The sequence below is a fragment of the Venturia canescens genome, chromosome 1, assembly GCF_019457755.1.
Source record: "Venturia canescens isolate UGA chromosome 1, ASM1945775v1, whole genome shotgun sequence".
NCBI classification, from domain to species: domain Eukaryota; kingdom Metazoa; phylum Arthropoda; class Insecta; order Hymenoptera; family Ichneumonidae; genus Venturia; species Venturia canescens.
Window position 1 is genome coordinate 27,166,526 of NC_057421.1, and position 17,727 is coordinate 27,184,252.

Sequence of the window (17,727 nt, forward strand, 5' to 3'; positions counted from 1 at the left end):
AAACAGAAAGAAATGATCAACCCGCTGAATTGTACGTGGGTTATTTGAAAAGTTCGAATGTTTAAAAAGTAATCACTGAATGCAGCCAGGCAGGAAATTTATCATTTTTTAAACAAATTAATTGAAATTTTCAGCTATTCATTTTTCTGCACTGGTCATATATTGCGATGTAAAAAAATTCCGTAATTTCTCAACGCTTTTGAAACGCATCGTTGTAATCCACTGACCCAAATTCCGTATACAAAAATCCCGATAACTCAGTCGAAAAAAACCGCTGGAAACTTGGAACACGGAACATATCTGCATCGTGAGCAGGAAATAAGACTTGCTCAGTTTGCGAAATCAGTTGCTTAATATCGCAAATCAGCATAACGCCGAAAGCCCACCGATTAACGAGCCACAATTGGATTGCTAGTCTTTCTTCGATTTGCAAGTTCCGCGGAGCTCCCCTGGGTGCCTACGATCTTCAGTAGTCTTGACTGGTGCTGGCGAAAGCTTTGGGATAGTTCTGAAAACGTATCTTTGATTCTTGAGACCCAGTATCAGTGCCCGAGTGTCAGTGCAGCGTTTCCATCACGGCCAGCCAAATTGTGGGGAATCTGAAAATTTGATTTGAAAAGAAACATTTGATGTAAAAATTAATCGAATGTGAATAATATTTGGGAGGGTGGAAAAGTTAACGTGTCGAACGACTGGGTTTGCGTACGAGAGTGTCGCGTGTCTCCACCTTTGAGGAGACCGGAGCAGAATCAGCATACTTCGAGCGTAGTGTAAGTTGTATTGGACCATAATAATGAATAGTGAGCTCGATTGTTGTGCAACGAATTATCCAAGACCCTAAACAACTTACACAACTTACTGGACAGACGCTTAATGCTCTGGCTGGTGACTCCAATTTTGTGTTTGTGACTCTTGAAAAAAGTCCTACACCAAAATGAATTTTTCCAAAGTTTGAACATTTTTTATCGAGAATTTGAAATTTCGTTACGTTCGTGTATTTCATTTTTCTTACCGATAAGTTCTGACTAAATGAGTTCCGTGCCTATACCCACGTGATATCTCAGTTGGTTCAATGACAGCGCGACCTAAAAGGCGATTTTTTTATTTTCCATTCAAAAGAGACCTGATGTGAAAATGTTTCAGTGTTTATGCCATTCACTCTTTTTCAGAAGCTCTTTCTCTTCTCTGATTTTTGGTCTTTCTATCTATCTATGTGCGATATTATTCGCGTATTCCTTTGATCATTCTCGGATGTTGGATATAACCACGTGTTCCAAAGAGACGTCGTGTGGTTAATGTTTACACGAAGTCCGGACACACAGCATTTCTGAACGTAACCAATATTATTTTGTCTTCGTGCATGCAACATTATTTCTTACGTAAGTTCGCTTTCATGAATTTACAATTATATTCTTGCTTTTGATAATAAATATATACGTCATTAAAGATCTTCATTCTGGGTAGTCGAACATTGGCCGCACCTGTGAGCTTTCGAAAATAACACGCACTATTTGGCGACAGCACCCCTAAATCCATTGGTTCTCCGAAACTTTGACGTTGCCTAAAATCATCGAGTTAAATTAACATCCACGTGTCAAATTCCCAACGCGAACTCTATTCTCCCTGAGGGGATCGCGTCTAATCAACAAACCAAAATCGGCTTTGATGGAATGAGTTTTCAGACGGTTGACGGGGTTTAAACTCAGGCTCGTTCCATTTGCATATACTTGTTGCATTCTTAACGAGACTGAGACTGATCGTTTTACTAATATTTCATTTGCTCCGCACACGCATGTAATGACGAATTAGTCGAAATGAAAAATGCTTTGGTTATTCCTGTGAAAGGAATAACATCGTAATAAAATCGATAAAATCATTGATCGAGCAAACTTTAATTTTCAATACACCTGGACAAAAAATGTTGTGCCAAACAAAGAGAAAAAGGTTATTTGCAGTGCTCAATGCTCTTTACAGGCGATGCATTATTCAAGGTGTTGAGAAAACTGTTCCATCGTCATTCTCGCTGCCGAGAAACGGTTTTGCATCTTGAGTAATTCGTGTTTTCGAATAATTAGTTTTCCGGTACTTCTCTCGATGCTGTCCACTCTTGTGACGTCATATTATTCTATTTTCTCGCTGTAAACGCGTGACCTTTGATGTAAAGGTACGGAATATACTAAATTTTGCATATTGTTCTATATCTCAAGGGCTTTACGTCCCATTTCCGAGGGTCATGAAATTCAATAGCATTTGGATTTTTGTACCTCAACGCGGATGGTTCGAACTCCACTCCGATGTATTCGTTAGATGATAACATCATTATTTCTATAATAAATGAATTTCGAAATTCGAGCATCCGAAAGTGTTCAAAGTTAGAAAATTTCCATAATTTTTTTCCGCAAGCAGAAAATAATATTATTGCAACATTTGCCAGTAAATTGACTTCCAGCATGAGTGGCAAAGAAATGATGTGCATCAATCTTGCAGCGTCGTTAGGCAATCGCGAAGATGATAAAGAATACACTCACACTTATATAGGAAGAAAATTCCATCCAGATGTTTCTCGTTGCAAAATCTTCCGAATTAGGGGTCGGGGCAAGCTGCGGCAATATTTTATTTATGGACCTGTTTTTTAGAGCAAACGATTCATCCACAGTTTAGGGCCGCTAAATTACTCGCCCAAATTTTCTGCCGCCTGCTGCAAGCGCGTCGTATAGACACATCCACATATTTATAAACCTACATATCGTTCGGAAGATTTACAGCAAAACATGTATGTTCTTCTTATTTCACTATTCGTTGTCTTTCCTTCTCGATCTACGGCTCGGACGAACTTGCTTCAGCTGTCATTTATTTTTGTAAACAAAACGCTCGTATTTTTTTCCTTCGTATATTTCTCCAATCTATTTTTTCTCTCCTTTAAAGATATGCTGCGTATTTTTGTCTGTATACACGTGCGTTCAGTTTTTTCCGATTCCAATGCATTTTCGTCTATTTTTATGAATGATAGATAATGTGCGTGATGGAAGATTCGATGCTAAATCGACTCGGCTGTTCGAGATCTCGATTTGGTACGTCCAGCCAGTGTAAAAACGTTGCATATAATGAGGGACGCTTTGAACTCGTTTGCGGCCTGAAATCTGAGGGATTTCATCAAATCTATGTTGAGGAAAAGTCTGAATAGAGTGATTTAAGGTATAACTGGATGGACAGGCTCGACCAAAAATTATATCTTGATCGGAATTTCCGTACTTCGTGATGCAATAAAAATCTGAAAAAATTCAACATTTGGAAAGCTATGAACAACAATTATCAATAATAATATTGCCCAAAAGTTAATAAAAAATTGTTTAAACAATTAATTATTCATTAATTTTGATGTGACCTATTGTTTTTTTTTTACGAATCGAATGTGCGCATTTTTCTGAATGCTCATGATTTTTTTCAGAATTTTCGTGGATTTTTGAAATTCCCTTTTTTAAATTTTTTAAGTCGCTCTATTTGTACATTTTTGATCCAGTAACCTTGAGACTTTTCAAAACTGATGGTAAATATGTCTTCTAAAACATATCCAAAATTTAAATTTTTTAAAATTTTTTTCAAAATTTTTTCAAGAAATTTAAAAAATCCACGAAAATTCTGAAAAAAATCATGAGCATTCGGAAAAATACACACATTTGATTCGTAAAAAAAAACAATAGGTCACCGCAAAATTATTGAATAATTAATTGTTTAAACAATTTGTTATTAACTTTTGGACAATATTATTATTGATAATTGTTGTTCATAGCTTTCCAAATGTTGTTAAATTTTTTCAGATTTTTATTGCATCACGAAGTACGGAAATTCCAATCAGATATAATTTTTGGTCAAGCCTATCCATCCAGTTATATCTTAATAGCGGCGTAGCCTCCAAGGTTCGTATGTTAGAATTCCTCGGAATTTGCTGGATCAAGAGACTCTGAGAAGTTGAGGAAAACTTGGGGAGGATTATCTTCGAGTTTCGAAAACAAAACCTCAATAAAATGAAAACGAAAAGGAATTTTGGAGGAGCTTTTTATCTCGGAACAGCAGGAGCCCGGACCCATAGCGGCTTTTAAAAGTGCCTGTTGCTGTTGGTCCAGAGCCAGCCTCCGTAATACGAGGGTTGTGACGCGGCTATAGAATATCTTGCACAGAGACACAAATATCTTTTTCCCCTTGACTCTATCCTATACGCGGCTTTCACGCACAAATATCCGTGTTAACAGCTGAGTGGTACTATACATAATTTAATACTCGCCGCGCACCCTCGTATTAACACGAGCGTCCATTTGCAGCTAGATAATGGGCTTATAAATAATAATAAATCGCAAACAAACCGCATCAATTGAAATTCAAAAGAAGAAAAAGTGTTGCTTTGTGAATTTATTGTTCCATTAGTCTGAGATAGGAAGACTTTCATTTCGATTGAATCGAGCGATTTCAAAATTTGAAAAATCATGGACTTTACACAAAAAGTATTCAAATACGAATCATCGATGAAGGAACAAAAATTTTTTATTTGATCGTTTATGGATTTTCTGTAGTTAACACTGGCATTGTTTCATAAACAGTGATGAAAATTGAAATAGTAAATTCTTTGATTGCTTTTAAGAGAACTCCTCCGATGTCCCACTCACAAAATACTTTTCGAATTTTTTCAATGAACCCTTGAATTTTCGTTGTAAAAGTTTCTAAAAATCTTATCAAAAAACAGCAAAAAATCCGAGAAAAAATCATTTTTCATGATGTCAGCTACTCTCTGACCAAGAAATGACGCCAAAAGTCGGAACCAGAACTCAATAACCCGAAAGTTTCGAACGCAGTCACGGTCATAGCGAATGAAGATGGTGAAATTGATATCGAGACTTCCAAGAAGATTGTAGTGTCCTGAAAGTATTTTGTTGGCAATGGTCCAATATTGTAATTGCAACTGAACCAGTTGTCAAGACAATTGCATTTTTTTTGCCATAGTCAAAAAGATTTTTACAATGATAAATTCTTCTAAACATTTTTCCAAGTTAATCTTTGAGCTTTGGCTCTTTAGGTTAAGGAAACGTGACCAGCGTTTCATAGATCTCGACGTCCACCTACGTTCGGAGATGATTGTGTCGTTACAAGAAGGTGACCACAACCGGTCACCGCACTCAGCAGCAGCTTCGATGAGCGATAAAACGAGTAAGGAGTGCTCGTAATTTGCAAGGAGTCAATGGGCGTAGGCTAACTCTATTATCGTTTATTAGGGGTGAATGAGACTTGCCATGCCGACTAGCCAGACTGTCGTTACTTTATTCGATCCTGAATTGCAGATGATTGAGCTGCAATTGAACTCGTGGACCTCGGAGTCCAACTTTTGTCTATGCTAAATGGATCTTGTTACTCTTTTTTTTTTGGCAAACTGACCTAATCCTTTCCGACGTGATGCAACTTTATGCTGATTGATTCTTAATATTTAGTAACGAATTTTCAATCTTGTTTCTGTGTCATTTACCGGAAGGTGAGATTTACAAAGTGAAATTAAAGTCTATATTTGTAAGATTGAAATAAAAATGAAAAATTAGGTTCAAAAGATGGGATCAGTAATTGACTAACGACGCTGAAGTTTGCAACGTTCCAGTCCAACGCAATTAACGAAAAAAACATCTTTTTTATTTCACGAAGTATTGGTGCGGGTTGAGAAACGCACAATCGAATAACATTTTATTCATTCAGTGATCTCAACTCTCTCTAACCGCAGTAATTGCGGTTCCGAGTATGAGAAAAACTTTTGGAATCCTTGAAAAAGGAAGAAGAAAGTTAGTATTATGCATTTGCTCCAAATCTATGTATATAAATGCAATTTCATATGCCAAAAGCGTTTATAAAGGGTCAAGGATGATCCCTCGTATGATAATTTGTGGATACTGACGGGCGTCAACACGAGGTGATTTATAGTGGCGGTTCCTTTACTGCTGCTCGCTCGTTAATCACCTGTGGATCGTAGAAGACTCCGTTTTAAATCTTCCACCGTGTGTTGACATTATTTTTTATATGCTTACGTCTTCATTGCAGAGTTGATAAAGCGCATAATCAGGGTAAAATGAATCTTCAAAGATTCTTGATTGATCTTTACTTTTTCACAATTTTCATATGTACCAGTACATTTTTTTTGAACGAATGTGCTTTCTGTTGTAACTGGATCTGGGATCAACTTCCGAAAGTAAAAATTCATCTGTACGAGTGTCAAAGATTCAACAAAATGGCGGGAATGAATTCGATATTTGTTCTTATTTAAAATTATTCGATAATGAAAACGTTGAAATAATTCAAACGATGAAAAAATCATGGGACGTTTGTCTCTTACCTTCAAATGCGTTCTTGGCTTCATTGTTATGAATGTCGGCACATTTTCGCGTCGAGATAATTATCACGATATGATAATGAGTATGGAGAGGGATCAGCTGGAATTAGTTTATTTTTGGTGCTCACAATTACACTGTGACGATAAAATAGTCACCACCGTCTACGTAAAAATAAGAAAAATGTTTTCTCCCAGTCGGAATAATTTTAGCACCAGTAAAATTGTTTTCGAGGATCTAGAACGCTAATCACACGTACGAAGTTACGATTTACTTCTGGAGAGTCGTGAATTTATGATTGTGTTAGTTTTGGCCACACGTCATAGTTTTGCACGTGCGATATAAATTGCTTCAACAAAAAATTCAGTTTGAAATATCGCTTAACCTTTTTATGGGTCCATCCAACATTTTGACCAATTTTACTCTCCATATGATTAATGTTAATTGATTCATATGACCTCCTCCAATAATCACTCAACGATATTAAAATTTCAAACAACTGTAGCACCATTATCAAAGTTGTTTAGATACAATCACAAAAACCATGAAAAACTGTCAAAAATATTTTCAATGGTTAATTTCAACGCTGATATGCTTATCACGCGTATTGTTTCCAAGCCTGACGAGAATCAAAGATTTGGACTTTATTTTATGTAATCCTATAATTGCCCGTATACCCAACAAAGCACCGTTAAGTACAAAGTAATGTCACTCTAATGGGCAGAGGGTGGTTTCTGTGCACCAAACTCCGGACTTTGAAAACAGCGAGAGTATGGTACAATAGTTTAATTCCTGCGAAAGCTCTGTGAACACGTGCGTCCGTTACGTCCATGCGCCTCGAGCCACAATCCAATAAATCGTGACTTTCCATCACCTCGAGAGCTACTGTAAAGTTATATAGCTGCTTTTTTAACTTTTCCTTCCATTACGGCAATTGATTTATATATTTTATTCGACTCATTTTTTATTCTCTACTTTTCACCATTGCACGAGCCACCAACATATAAAAAAATCGTGACGTTTGTTTCATTTATTTCGAAAAAAAATACAAAAACTTTATTTTTCCTGCGACATTTTTTGTCCTTTTTACCCGTAAAATTATTTGTCTTTTGTGAAGAAGATTAACAAGCTTTATAGTAGAAATATTTTTCACATACTGAAATTTTCATTTTTCAATTATCATTGCTTGGCAGGAAAATAAACGAACTAACGGCTCTGCCACTTACTGCTAACGCCATACGACGAAAAACAATGCGAACTAATTTCAATCGAGGAAAAGTTCGCTAATAATACTCACTGAAGGTAAGAATGGCCAATAGATCTACGAGCATCTTATCTTTGGAGAGCGATCTACCTAAATATAACATTCATCACCGACAGCGAGCAGGTAGGAAATCTACAGTTCCGTCCTTGGAACTGTTGCCTGCTAAGAGTCGGCCGAAGAAAGCGGCTTTGAAATCGGAATATGTTTGTACGAGAAAATTTTACGACTTACGATGTGCCACGAGCCTAATTACAGGGTCACTCGAGAATAATACAGCGACGAAAATCGCCGCAGCGAAAACCTTCACAATGGAATAACGGTTATGTGAAACATTGACACAGGTAGGGCAGGAATACATGTATAGGGCCTGTGTAGTAAATACATAGATACGTATGTATGTACATATTTAATACACCGGCCCTCGAAAAATCCCTTTCAACTTTAGTAGACATTAAGTTGAAGTCAGGTCTCGTTCGAGCGCTCATTCTCAAATTACCCTTCCAGGAGTGAAGTGCTCGGAGAATTAAAATTCAGTGTCGTGCAAAAAGTAAAAGTGCGAACAAGTGTTTGGACGGAGTGAAAATTTCATTTTTTTGGGGAATCAACTTCACGTCAACCGAGTCGTAGAGCCTAAGGATATTGTTCTCCGTATCAACGATGATAAGAAATAAAAGTGCATAGGTGAGCATCATGATCCTGCAGTGTTTACATTATTTTGGACGAGTTATTCGTATAGTATTAGTTTATGATCGAAATACGAGGTGCGATTATCATACGCTTGACAAATAGTGTCGCTGTTTTTTTCTTTTGCGTTTAACGTTTTAATTGTTGGGGCTGATTCAATAACGCGAGACGAGGTACTTGGTGCGTTGGGACCTGACTCATTCCCGCTAAATTACACAAGAATATTTCCGTTTTTGAGTACGTGATGTGTTTTCGAGCCTACGAACTATCTCGAATTCTTCGCCGGAAGGTCCTAGAGAGTTTTATAATCATTTTTTTAAAATGATTATAAACAGGGTTATTTGGACGGGAAACTCCTTCATAAAAGTGCCTCTTGATTCTTTTTTGGACGCACAGAAAATGTTTAAGAGATATTCCATGTGAGACCGGCAGATTTTTTCTCTGACCCCCGCTGATTTGGTAAATTTTTTTAAATACGACTATATTAAGTCTAAAAGACACCTCGAAGTTTTTTCAGATTTTTAAAAGTTCGAAAAAATTCCCCAAAATCGGTGGTTGTATGCCAAACATTTTAAGCTATCGCCCGTAGTGGAAGTATGATTTTTCCTGTGCGTTTATAAGCTATGGAAAATTTTGAAAAAAATCGAGAAACATTCACTCCGGACCAATATAGTTAAATATTTTGATACCTTAAACTAATTTTCTCCACAATTTTCGAATCAATTAGTAGTTATGAATTTCCAATATAATACGATTGTATTCAACTTGAATTTTAAATACTTTGTGGCACTTATTTTTTTGAAGCATTTTGTACGAAGGCTTTAGTACATCCGGGTTTGTCGCTGCGAGCGCCAAGCCGGACTGGCTTTAAACGGCCATTCATCGAAATACAGAACCATTACAATTTTCTTGCCACAACGTTGGCTACGCTCATTCAAAAAAACAAGTTCCTTGCGATCCTTCCATGATCAGAGTAAGAACTTCAAATATTGTACGTATAATTACATTGAAATTGTGAAGAAAATTAGTTTTGGGTAGCAAAATATTTAACTATTGGCCCAGAGTGAGTGTTTCTCGATTTTTTTCGAAATTTTTCAACGTTAATAGTTTTCATAAACACACTGAAAAAATTATTTTAGAAAAAATTTTTAAATAACTGTTCAGAAAAATCTGAAAAAACGTCACGGTGTCTTGCAGACTTAATAGAATCATATAAAAGAAAAAAAGGGGGCGGGGGTCAGGGAAAAAGACCGCCGGCCCCACATGGAATGTCTCATAAACATTTATCTACAGACGCGACAGCGTCTTGACGCCAAGTATTCCGACAATCCGTAACTTTCAACACTTGCACTATTGTTCGGTAATTTGTCCGCCACTCAATACATTTTTAGTGCCGGCTTGCGATGAATTTTCTGTTAAGTGGTACAGCAATATATGAGCGTTCATTAACTAATTTCAGAGCGGAGAGTATCGATGGGAAAAGAATGTGCGTATCGAACAGAATTTGTGGGTCGGAAGGTGACGAATTTAGCGGATTGTTTCAATGAAAAAGTTACAGTATATTCAACTAATTTTTAGAGCGATCGGTTACGTTGATTTTGACCTGAGATGAATGTCGAGAAAAATAATTTTTTAGTTCGAACAACGAAAATTTGTTTCGGTCAACAAAATTTTTGCCTGTTTATTTAAAAATGAAACAGAAAAATCAAAATGCATCCTGAATAATAAAAAAAAAGTTTACAAATTCAATTAAATCCGATTTTCCAAATATTTTGATCATGAAAAAAGGGATATTTTTATTTTACGTTAAAAAACATGCCTCTGAAGAAAAATGCCATATACATTGTCAAATTTCTCACGATTTGTGTATCAATAAAATATTATTCCTCAATCATTAAATTTTTTAATCAACACAAACTTGGTCCTAATTTCGTTAGAGTGATTGTGAGACAAACATTATTATTGGAACAAAGCGGTCAATGAAAAAAATTGGAAAAAAGTATTTCACTATTTTAGTAAACCAAAACGTATATCGGAATACTCAGGAAAAATTTCGATTACTTATGTCAGTTTTAAAGTATTTGCGAATTTTATTTTCATAAACGCGTAAGTGATTTCGAGCACGAACGCTTACGACTTTAATGAGGTGCAACTTTTTTTCACAGTTTAGTACGATTACTACTAAACATTTCTTTTACATCTATAATTCGTAATTTCTATTCAAATCACTTAAATATATTGCACGTTGTTTGGATGGCCATGAAAAAACAGTACACGTACAGACATCCATTGTGAAGAATCAATCGGTATAGAGTCTGAAAAAATTCCAGGTACGCGACGTACCAAATTATCTGACACAATAGATTTTCCGTGAATCGACCGCCTCTCGACGTCAGTGTCAATTTGTTCTTTCGAACATTATTCAGGACCTTAGTCTGGCGTGTGAAATGGATATGTTCAGTTGGCTAGAAAATAAAATCTATCAAAATTTGAGAAATAAAGAAAGAAAATACGCCTCAAGGACTCAAGATTAATGTGAATAAGAGAAAATATTTTTAACTTCAAAACCCATGACTTGAAAAACCATAAAGAAAAATTCGGGCAAAAAAAAATGGAATTTAACGCCTCAGGAAATCAGTTTTAAATAAACAAAATAGTTTAATTACTTTAACAACTTTTGTTTACACCAAAGTAAAAAAGCTAACAATATTATTTTCTCAATTACAGAGTCTTCTTGCAATGCCAAAGGAACGTGATCAACCGTAACGAATGGATCATGACAAATTGAGTTAATCAATTCGTTGATGATTGCTAATTAAGGAGTACGATCGACTCAAAAGACAAGCTACCGAGTTCCGAAGGAAAGCGCCGCTTATGAAGTGAACGTGGCTCGCAGAAGAAATAAAAAATGAAAATGATTTCCGGCGGTTGTATGAAGTCATTAGAAATCGATAATTATGATAAGGAGGGTTTTCCTTACGTGGAGATAGTGGAGCAACCCGCGAGCAAAGCTCTACGTTTTCGCTACGAGTGCGAAGGTCGTTCAGCGGGTAGTATACCAGGTGCAAACAGCAGTTCGGAGTACAAGACATATCCAACTATAAAAATATGCAATTATCAGGGTCGGGGCATCGTAGTGGTTTCGTGTGTAACAAAAGATCAACCTTATCGACCGCACCCCCATAGTCTCGTGGGTAAAGGGACGTGCAAAACAGGAGTGTGTCGAATGGAAATAACACCTGGACATCCGATAGTGAGCTTCGTCAATCTCGGAATTCAATGTGTCAAGAAAAAAGACATTGCGGAGGCATTAAGCGTACGTGAGGAAATACGAGTCGATCCGTTTCGGACGGGTTTCGATCATAAACGGCAACCATCGAGCGTCGATCTCAACGCCGTTAGAATGTGTTTCCAAGTGTTTGTCGAGGGTAGAGAGGGCAAAATAAACGTTCCTTTGCAGCCCGTCGTCTCTCAGCCGATTTACGACAAAAAAGCAATGTCCGACTTAATGATCTGCAAATTGAGTCATTACAGCGGAACTGTTGCCGGCGGCATGGAAATGATAATGCTTTGCGAAAAAGTTGCCAAGGACAATATACAAGTGCGATTTTTCGAGAAACGGGACGGCCTTGAAGTCTGGGAAGGCTACGGCGACTTCAAATCTATCGATGTTCACAAACAAACTGCGATTGCATTCCGTACACCGAGTTACAGATATCAGGCGATCGAAGAACCGTTGCCAGTTTACATTCAGCTGAAGAGACCCTCCGACGGTGCGACGAGCGAACCATTGCCTTTCCAGTATTTGCCACTCGGCGCGGATGACCACGACGCTCTCAGGAGAAAACGTCGCAAATTCGGCGGAAGCCCCCGTGCGCAGGTTCTACGAGTCATCCAAGCGGAAGCCGAGAGCCAAGGTATTCCAATGAACGAACCAATCTTCGAGTGCAACACCGATCCAGTGAGACTCGAGGCACGAGTCCAGTCGTTTCCCGGTAGGGGGGTCGGACTCGCTTTTACCGAGGGCGTACATTCGATGGTCGGTAACGTTGGGACTCCGATTCAATCGCCAACGAACCTCCTCGACACCTCAGTACCTTCTTACGGAGATCAAGACTCGCCGGTCAGTCTACCCTCTCCAGCCGTTGGCTACTCCGTTTACAATGCCATGCACGGTGGAGCCAACCACCCTGCCAGCATCATCAACGAAGAATTTGAATCAGCCCCGAACAATCAAGGCTACCCTTATCATCAGCAATCTTTCAACAGACATCAAGTGGACAGTTCACAGTTTTCCAACTGCTTTCAGCAGCAATATTCTCACCGGCAACAGGCTCCTGCTCTCCAGAAATTGACTACGTCGCAACAAACTCAGCCCCGCAACGCTCATCTGCTGGGCCTCGAAAGCACCATCAACGAAAGCGATTTGCTGGACATTCCTGGCTCGAATCAAGCGAGTTTTGACACAAGCCTCAATCAATTGGATTCCGCTGAATTGGCGGCCTTCAGTGTCGCACTCTCGGAAACTTTTTCAAGTGGACTTTCCATAATCGATCATCCAGTGAAAATTGAAAATAACATCGCAACGGGAACGTTACCTGTTAGCGTTGGAGCCGCTGCTTCTTGGTGTGACGTTTAACGATCGTCCATTAAAGATCGATTTGTTCAAGGACTCTCCAAGAGGTGGTGTGCTTCGACGGAGCAATCATAGCTTTATGAGTATTTAATTATTGAATTTTTTTATTTGTTCATTGATCCTGTTACTTTGTATCACATTCCAAGAAACGTTCGATTTCTCAATTTTCACTGCATCGATGTCATAATTTTTTGTATAGTTTCCATGCAGTATAAGATTTTATAGATGTAAACATATACATCATTAATTTAGAGAACGAACTCTGTTTTTCCGTTCTATTTAATTTGACCAAAATGCCTCGAGAAATGTGAAAAGCTCAGCCTAAATATTGGCATTTAAATACGCTATGAAAAAAAAAACTGATCGAATAAATCATGCCTCTATTATACAGGGTTGAAGTAAATTTATATAATCACTATAATATTGTTAAGTATGAAACGAATATTCTAGTTTTCTATGATTTTGTATGGCCTGAGCGAGAACACCGCTCAATGAAATCTTCCAACAACGACTGTTATCGAAACGCCGACTTTTTTCTTCGTGTGTATACAAATATTTCATTGCAATAAAAGTAAACCTCAAAAGAGATTTGGGGATGAAAATAAAATTTCTGTAGTTCCCGGAAACCATCCTTTAACCCCCGCCCTTTTCGATTTGAATCTTTTCCAAAAAACATTATTCGACGACAAAAAGAGTTCGTTTGAAGCGATCGTGGCTCAAAAGTTTGCCCGGCTTATTTTTTTGTTTCAGTGAACCGTCATATTCAGAAATGATTTTGGACGTTATGGACCGGATGACCAAGAAATTTAATGGATTTGTTGAGATAACGTACACGCGCGTCACAACTTTGACAGTTTATCTCGTAGTTTTATCGTTACCAGCGATAGAAGATGTTCTCAGTCTATCGAGTCCGAATAGTCACAACAGCGGTCTGTACGTGGACAACGGACAAGATCAAACGGTAATTTATCGGCTAACTACGCAGGAGGAGAAAATCGCGTTGGAACATGAGATACTAAAACTTCTAGGGCTTCCGGACAAGCCGAACAACGTGAACGGCAAAACTCCGATGATCAAGAGATCAGCACCGAAGTTTTTGCTCAGCATATACGAGAAATCGTTCGAAGATGAGAGAAAGAGCGAACGGAACGCAAAAAAGGAAGAGTACGATTTTTATTTCACAAAAAACGATCTGAAAATAATCAATCAGAGCGATTCGATCGTGACATTTTCAGCACAACAGAAGCATCGAACTGGCAAACCTGAGAGAGTCAAAAGAATATGGTTCAACGTGGATGCTGCCCCGAAGGATGAGCTTATGACCTTGGCAGAGCTCAGGCTCTACCGAGGACCAGATGCTAAGAATCTTAAAAATCGTGGTGCTTTTACGATAACCGTTTACCGGGTAACTCGATCGAGCGAGGGCGAACGTAGAATGCAATTTGTCGACACAACCAACACTACGGCTGGTCAAGAGGGATGGATAACTTTGAACGTGACCGAATCCCTGGATCATTGGATGAATAATCCCCAGGACAACAAGGGTCTTTACTTGTCGGTTTATTCGATCGATCGTTCGTCTCATGAGACGAGACCCGAAGATATTGGTATTGTAGGGTTCAAGGGTGATGCCGAGCGACAACCCTTCATGACAGGCTTCTTCAAAAGCACCAGGCTCAACCAATTGCGGATTTACCATCGATCGAGCCTCGATGATATCGAAATCCTTTCCATCCATAAAAAAAAGAGAGACACTTACAACATACGTAATTTATTGGCAGATTACTACAATCGCATGGCTTCACACCATTCGAACAAACCGTGCGGAATAAATACTCTTTACGTTAGCTTCAAAGATCTTCAATGGCAAGATTGGATAATTGCCCCCGATGGATACGATGCTTATTATTGTGCCGGTGAATGCAAGTTTCCTTTAACTAGTCACATGAACGCGACGAACCACGCCATTGTCCAGACCCTCGTCCACCTCGCTCGACCCTCAACAATACCCAAGCCTTGCTGCATACCAACCAAATTATCAACAATATCTGTCCTCTATTTTCATGATGACCAAAACGTTGTTCTTAAAAAATATAAAAACATGGCCGTTCGTGCGTGCGGTTGTCATTGATAAATTAATGTACTTTTTCCTCGTTTTCTACCGTTCAGTATCCTTTCAACATACTATTTTAAAAAGTTTATTTTCCTTTTTAATGATTAACATAAAACTTGTCCATGATCTTTTGCTTTTGGCAAACATGCAAAGACCAAAAAAATTTCGATATTCATGAATTTTAATTAACCTTGAAATCGAGTGAGCTCATCTTAAAATAGCAAGCATTTTTAACAGTAGAAACAAATTAGAATCTTCCTTGACTTATAAATGGGACTGTTACGGATATAGAAAAGACACTATTCGTGCCGAGAGGGGACGAGAGTGAAAGAAGCTGAGTGAACAAGAGCCAAAGTAAAGGCGTCTGGAGGAATTTTTGTCTTTATATTTCTAGGTTTTGCTTGGCAATATAAAAGTTCATATATAGTCATATAAAGTGAAGTTCTGCGAAACGTTTGAAACCGTATCGTGTCACAGTTCGTTAATGGAACACCTTCGAATCCCTTAAATGTAACCATTATGGCTCCACGTTGCGTAGCCCGAGTCTCGAATCAATCCGAATTGTAACCAGGGACGAGCGAAATGTATAAAAAAGTCGTCACCTGACTTGTGCTCCTTTTTGTTCTTCATGCGTCTTTTTTATAAGCCGTTAAACATGAGCATAACCACGAGGCTATAATAATTATTCGGCGAACTATTTAAAAGCGGTAGCACGAGGGAAAAAATTGTATAATCACTATCTGCGCGAGTATAGTTGAAATTCAAAATTCTATTATAGCATTTGCGCGCAACGACATTGATGAATGGCCCCTATTGCCACACCAAAGCGATAATGGGCACTTGCCACGACAAACTTATTACTCAGTCCTCCCCGTGGGTCCAACGCATTTGTGCCTGTTTTTTTCTGCGCCCTGAACGTACATACCTTATAATTCACGGGATTTCTCTACCTTCTCTATCGTTGCATACTAATAATTTGTAAATGCATTCTCCTCCTCCGGTGTTATTATGATTAAAACTGTCTGGCTTTGGATCCGGGCATTTCCGGAGCTGGATGCGAAGAAACCGACAGGTAACAAAGCCATTATGCAAATCGGATGATCAGGTGAGTCCCGGATGAAAATTGCTTCGGACTCAGTGCGAATAAGCGTATGTGTACCGATTTCGTGCTGATCCATTAGCTCCTAAGATTATACCCTTGAGCTGTTATAAATCCTTTCTTACTACTTTATAATTGGTGATTGTCTGATTTGTTGCCATGCGAGAAATTATCATCATACTATATAGATACCAATAGAAATATGTTTTCATTAATAGAAGCGAAATAAATTATGTAGAAAATCGCCCATGAAACGATAAGATAAACAATTGTGCTGACAGCGTTACATTCTTTCGGCAATCACCCGATATCTTGATTAATATTTTTTTTTTTTTTTAATTTTTATTGCATCTGAATGAACTAATTTCCGTTTATTTTTATTATGAACCAACACCGATCTTTATATGGTTCTTTACAAGTTTTCCATTCACCATCGCACTTTCGAATCATTATGTGATGTCCGGCAACTTATAAACCTCGTTGGTCGTAAAATGACAGCTATGCGAGGTTCGGCTTTTTAATTATCAATTTGTACGAGATTAGATACTTTTTATCGTTTTTCTATAATCTTTGAGAGAGGAAAACTAAAAATATCTGGTACGCGATGAAATCTGAAGATATATTTTATTTCCAAGCTTGTTACTTGGAAAAAAAGAATGGAAAATTACTGCTTACTATCTCGTACCACGCACTTTTATCAACTTCAATCGCTTCAAAAATTCGTAGGTGCGAGAGTTGTTTTTCATACCAGCATCAGCTTTAATTGTGAAGAATTTCTCGAACGAATTCCCTACGATTTTTGAAACTGTTACTGCCCCTTGATCATAGAAAAAAGTATTGAAACGAAAAAGAATATTAAAAAAAAAACATCGAATGTCCAAACAGTAAATGTTCTTCACCAAGTTCGGAGCCGTTGTTTACTATCGTGGTCAACGTCAGTCACAAAGATGTTGATCTATCCCAATAAGCAATAAAATTGACCAAGTCACGCACTCTCGAAACGAATAATCTTTCACTATGAAAACGAAGGGCAGAACTATAATTTAATCGGACAGAAAGTAGACGCCATAGAAAATCGATCCTCTAGAAAAATTTGAAGTAGTTCGAGCTGATATTTTTCGAATCTTGAATTATACCAATCGCATAACACACCTCTTAATTAATCCTATCGTTGCATTCACGTTGATACGATTTCGCACCCTTTTTTCCCCGATGATAAATGTCACTCTTGCAGTATTGCAATATACGAGAATCATTAAAAAGATTGACGGTCTATACAAACGACCACTGAATCTATAATTATTTCGTAACTGAGTATTAGCCCCCACTTATGTAAAATGGCGTGTTTTGAAACGTGAATCGCAACCCATCGGGGAGCTCGTGCGCGATCGAACGTATATGCACAAATGTTCCTTGACGTAACGAGCTTACTGGGCTAAGTAAATTAGGAGTGGTTCTCACAAGGTACATGGAATGTCAAGTGCAAGCGCTAATATTAGCGAAGAGCATTAATCGTCATTCTTTACGTTTAAATCGCGATGAAAGTTTCATACTCGTAATTATCATTGAATC

At 38.0% G+C, this 17,727-nt stretch overlaps 3 protein-coding genes across 4 annotated transcripts in view; 2 read left to right on the top strand and 1 right to left on the bottom strand.

Moving 5' to 3' along the window:
* Positions 1-17,700, bottom strand: part of LOC122419240 (growth hormone secretagogue receptor type 1-like) — a 57,676-nt gene extending 39,976 nt beyond the window's left edge. The window contains exon 1 of the mRNA XM_043433644.1: positions 17,308-17,700. The gene's annotated coding sequence lies outside the window, so the exon portion shown is untranslated. The remainder of the gene's footprint in view (positions 1-17,307) is intronic.
* Positions 446-15,392, top strand: LOC122419239 (protein 60A-like). The gene is made up of 3 exons (XM_043433639.1): positions 446-770; positions 13,694-15,111; positions 15,348-15,392. The coding sequence occupies exon 2, from the start codon at positions 13,713-13,715 to the stop codon at positions 15,072-15,074; it is 1,362 nt and encodes a 453-aa protein (XP_043289574.1). The 5' UTR covers positions 446-770; positions 13,694-13,712; the 3' UTR covers positions 15,075-15,111; positions 15,348-15,392.
* Positions 7,884-13,531, top strand: LOC122419237 (embryonic polarity protein dorsal-like). Of its 2 annotated transcripts, XM_043433637.1 has the most exons (3): positions 7,884-7,964; positions 8,128-8,304; positions 11,035-13,531. In XM_043433637.1, the coding sequence occupies exon 3, from the start codon at positions 11,216-11,218 to the stop codon at positions 12,944-12,946; it is 1,731 nt and encodes a 576-aa protein (XP_043289572.1). In that variant the 5' UTR covers positions 7,884-7,964; positions 8,128-8,304; positions 11,035-11,215; the 3' UTR covers positions 12,947-13,531. The 2 variants fall into 2 exon arrangements, with proteins under 2 accessions (XP_043289572.1, XP_043289571.1); XM_043433636.1 differs by lacking the exon at positions 7,884-7,964 and having other exon boundaries at positions 8,085-8,304.
* Positions 17,701-17,727: the final 27 nt, after the last annotated feature.